General features: G+C 49.1%; 1 protein-coding gene across 1 annotated transcript; it reads left to right on the forward strand.

Annotated features, from left to right (window-relative positions):
- Positions 1–1,006: 1,006 nt before the first annotated feature.
- On the forward strand, positions 1,007–3,141 carry LOC125529086 (protein THYLAKOID ASSEMBLY 8, chloroplastic-like). The gene is made up of 2 exons (XM_048693498.1): positions 1,007–1,386; positions 2,372–3,141. The coding sequence occupies exons 1-2, from the start codon at positions 1,078–1,080 to the stop codon at positions 2,762–2,764; spliced, it is 702 nt and encodes a 233-aa protein (XP_048549455.1). The 5' UTR covers positions 1,007–1,077; the 3' UTR covers positions 2,765–3,141.
- The last annotated feature ends 1,161 nt before the right edge of the window (positions 3,142–4,302 follow it).

The raw sequence follows: 4,302 nt of genomic DNA on the forward strand, positions 1-4,302 counted from the left end.
GCGGGGGTCTGAGGTAACGAAGCTCGATCCCGATGATGTAGGGGGTCCTGGCTTGAGCTCGTGGTCGAGGAGGACGTAGCGGTCGCTGGCGGAGCTTCTGGACACCTCGGCGGGGCGCGAGGACGACGGAGAGCGCGTGGGCGACGAAGGCTACGGGGACGACGACTCCGGTCGTCGCGGGGGAGAAAGAGGCAGCGCGAGGAGGGAGAAGTGAGGGGCTAAGATTAGTCGATGGGGTAAGGGACGAACTTATCCTCCTCGGGGATGCACTGGATGCTTGACACGGCGGCCCTAGAGGCGTGGATGGCCGCCACGATTCCCTGCTCTCACTGTAGCGTGAGCTAGTAGGAGAGGTGGAGGTGGGCTGGGTCTCCTCCTATAGCAGTAGCCTCACGTGTCTAGCAATTTTTGTTTAATTCTTTACTTTTCTGTTTTATTTTATTTTTGTTTCTTTTTATTTTTAGTCATATAATTATAAACTTAGTTCCTAAAATAGTATTACTACTTAGGCCTCTGCCACAAAAAGTTTGGCACCTAGATAAAACATATTAGTATTTTTATAATTAAGAACAACATTTAATTTACTGTTTAGGTCACTGTTTTTATTATTTTAGGACATTTAAATATTTTATAAGATGTTGGTTTTGCTTTTATAATTGCTTTGGGATTATATACTTTGAACAATTTTATTTTGTTGTTAGGAAAATATTAATTTGACTTTAGTTTAAACTGAATTTGAATTCAATTTGTAACGAAGCGAGGCTTTTTTTAAGAAGTAATTGCGATGACATGGTAGCATTAGTGGGTGGTTGCTGTAGCTTAATTATCCGGGCGTTACAAGGAGGAAGGGAAGTGTGGCTCAAATAGTGTGGCAAAGTAGAATGTATTATTTTCATCAATAGGAAAGTATTGGTCTGATTTTGGTTAGGAGTTTCAGCTGCAGGGCAAAATGTTTCCGTTGCAAGAAAAAAAAGGTTCATATATTCCAATAAGAAAAACAAAATTCAGTGATTCTTTTTCCTCTCTCCCTGATGCGCACCTCATCCAAAACTACCGCACTTCCGCCGCCGCACGGCGATGCTCTCCTCGTCGCTCGCCTTCTCACCCCACCGCCTAGCCACTTCCACCGCCGCTGTTCGCCGGAGCACATCTTCCACCATCACGATGCGGGACCGGGGCAAGAACCGGAAGCCGATGCAGCGGGGGCGCTACCTCAGCACCGAGGCCATCCAGGCCGTCCAGTCGCTCAAGCGCGCCACCCTCTCTGGAGCCCCCGCCGGCGGCGCCGTCGCGACGGACCCCAAGCTGCGGCGGCTGCTGAAGGCCGACATGGTCGCCGTCTTCCGCGAGCTCGCGGCGCAGGGCGAGGCCCACCTGGCACTCAAGGTATAACCCAAGCTGTGTGTGCAGTACTGGGAGCAGAGTGTATTAGTTGGGATTCACAGGATTTTAATCTGAGCACCAAAATTACTGACGATTCAGCTAGATATTTTCACATGGTTGATTAGCCTGTTGTGTACTCACAGTTGCTGATTATGAGCATTCCTGTACATTATGGTGGATAGGTTGTATACTTGTATTTCTAGCCTGCTCCACCAATTTCCACCGATTTGTCACTATAGGAAACCTAGGCTATTCACGAACTGTCTGTTTAGATCACCTACCATTGTTGGGAAACAGTCTGTACACTGGCCACTTATGAGTCACCGATCTCCGAATTGTTCCTGCTTTGCTCCATACCAATGTTGTTTCATTGTATGGCTGCAGTAGGTGTGCTATAGATGACATTTCTCAACCATACCAGAAGGAACAAATCTGTGAAGTGAGGAATGTGGGTATAGTTCCTTATCATTCTTGCAACAAGAATCTTAAATAGCACGTTTTTCTTACTCTACATAACGAATGCTGTACGTGCGAAATTTACATGAGTTATAAATTTTAGTCGAGCAACCGGCTGTTGTGCTGCCTTTTCATCAAGAAGAACGGAGACACTAGTTGCATGTGGTGGTCATATTATTAGACCGAACATGCCAAAACACACAAAAGATACTAACTAGTGATATTGCGTCCCACACAGTGTGCCCGTGCCGTTGGCGAGAGGGCCTGCTGGTCATGAATGGTGATAATTCATTGGCAGTACACGGGGTTACCTTAATCTAGTCTGTTGTTGTTGCCCTTTTACCATTATCATATGTTTTGTAAATGCTTTCTTTTGGGTATTTGCATGACAATTTACTGCATATTCATTAGCACAGTTTTTATTCTTATCTGCATTTAGATTAATTAATAGATGATGCTGGCAAGCAGATACTTGTTGACTGGAACTGAGAAATGCACACTAAGATGCCTCTTGTTTTGTCATCTATGTCAGGTCTTTGAGGAGATTCGAAAGGAGCACTGGTACAAGCCTAGGTTGTTCTGGTATGTTGATCTTATTACAGTGCTTGCTAGGAAAGGATTGAGGTCCGAGGTTGGCAAAGCCTGTTCGTATCTGAAGAGGGAACAATTGGAACCTGACACGGATGGTTTCAATCTGCTTCTGAAGACACTCTTAGATGCTGAGTTCACACAATTAACAATGGACTGCTTCCGTCTTATGAAACTATGGGACACGGAACCTGACAGGACAACATACATAACACTTGTCAAGGGTCTTGAATCCCTAGGAGAGATGGATCTATCTGCTAAGATGAGGTTGGAAGCAGAAAGTGACTATGGTGCCCTCTGGGACTTCTTTGACGAAGAGGAGACGACTGAGACTTGAGCAGTTCGTTCTTAACAGGATGTTGTATGGCCATGTCGGAAGGGAGTCGTTTATGAAGTCTATTATGCAGTGTTAGAACAGATGAATGGAAGTCCATGATCTTGGACCCAGCAGAATTTTTGTGCAACAAGTAGTGATGAGTTACTAGTACCATTATCTACCCTAGACTTATAAATACTCAGTAAAGAAGGGCTACCTCCAGGCTGCAGCTTCGTCAGTTCATGTTTTTCTCTAGGAGTGTAACTTGTTAGTTTTTCCTTCGAGAGGTTCTCTGTGTATAATCAATCACATTGCTACTTCTGAATGTACAGTCACACTGATGTGTACAATCAAACTACTGATATATTTTCATGATCTCATTTCAGTATAAATGGCTACGTACTTGCTTGCGAAAATGTAGGCACCATCTGCCTTGAAGAAAGATAAGATGTCTTACAGCTATCTGGGAGTAAACATAACAGTTCATCTGTTCTTGCCAATTGCAGTAATCAGTATGAGTATAAGATGACCATAGAAGGATAGACAGATCAAAATGTCATCATATGTAAAGAAACAAACGGGAACATTCCTACCAACTCTCACTTGTACAAGTTTCTCCACTTTCAGAGAGTAATGCAGCTGCCAACGAAAATCCATGGAAAGCAAATCAAAACCTTGGCGAACGTTTGCTGGCTGCAACGGAGATGCCTCCAGCTGGGTTAATTCCCTTCCGTGTTCCGTGCGTGGATCAAACGAGACCTCTGCTACAGCGAGCCCGGGCGTGGGCGCTTAGTTGTTCAGATCAATGTCGAAAACAATCCTGGGCGCATCCGAGTCTGAACTAGATCCAGCGCCCTTCCTCGCCTGGTTCTCCGCCTCGCTCGAGAGTGCAGGTGGCGGCGGTGGAGTGACCACCGGCTTCGTGAACACCTTGTAGACCACGAGGTCCATGTTGGCACCGGCCGGGCCGGTCGTCGCGCCGCGGAAGGCGTCCGCGCCCTTGTGGAGCGCGTACTCCTTCATCAGCCACCGCGTCTGCTCCCACGTCACCTTGCCGCCTCCGTCGTCCGCCCGCGCCGCGCGGAACTCGAACCTGCGGTGGCGGGCGTACACCTCCCCGCGGAACTCGTACCCCTTCGCGTCGCCGTACTGCATCCACCACCCGCCGGGCGCCCGCCGCATGCTGCTGGCGGGCTTCGCCGCGAAGAAGTAGCCCCACGCCTCCCCGTCCTGCTTCCTGTGGCCGGGCGGGAAGGGGAGCGCGTCCGGGCTCGCCGCAAAGATGTCCACGCCCTCCGCGACGAAGCCCGGGGCGGCGCGGTCGGCGATCTTGCCAGTGGTTGCCTTGGGGCCGAGGTACTCGACGATGATCTGGCGGCCGCTGGGTACCTTGTAGTTGTAGTTGCACTCCCCGCCGACGCGCGTCCACGACATTGCATTGTCGTTGCGGTTGCCGGCGTCCTCGTTGGAGTGGGCAGGCGGTGCAAGGATCAGCGGCGCCGCGGGGAGCACCGGCTTCGCGATGACCTTAGGATGGAGGTACGCGGGGCGGGGCACGG

Source organism: Triticum urartu, unplaced genomic scaffold (genome assembly GCF_003073215.2).
Source record: "Triticum urartu cultivar G1812 unplaced genomic scaffold, Tu2.1 TuUngrouped_contig_5329, whole genome shotgun sequence".
In the NCBI taxonomy this organism is placed as follows: domain Eukaryota; kingdom Viridiplantae; phylum Streptophyta; class Magnoliopsida; order Poales; family Poaceae; genus Triticum; species Triticum urartu.

Bases quoted from the DNA above. Each gene is read 5' to 3' on its own strand.
- LOC125529086 (XM_048693498.1), top strand. From the start codon at position 1,078: ATGCTCTCCTCGTCGCTCGCCTTCTCACCCCACCGCCTAGCCACTTCC. The intron at 1,387-2,371 runs GTATAACCCAAG...CATCTATGTCAG, and splicing joins AGGCCCACCTGGCACTCAAG to GTCTTTGAGGAGATTCGAAA.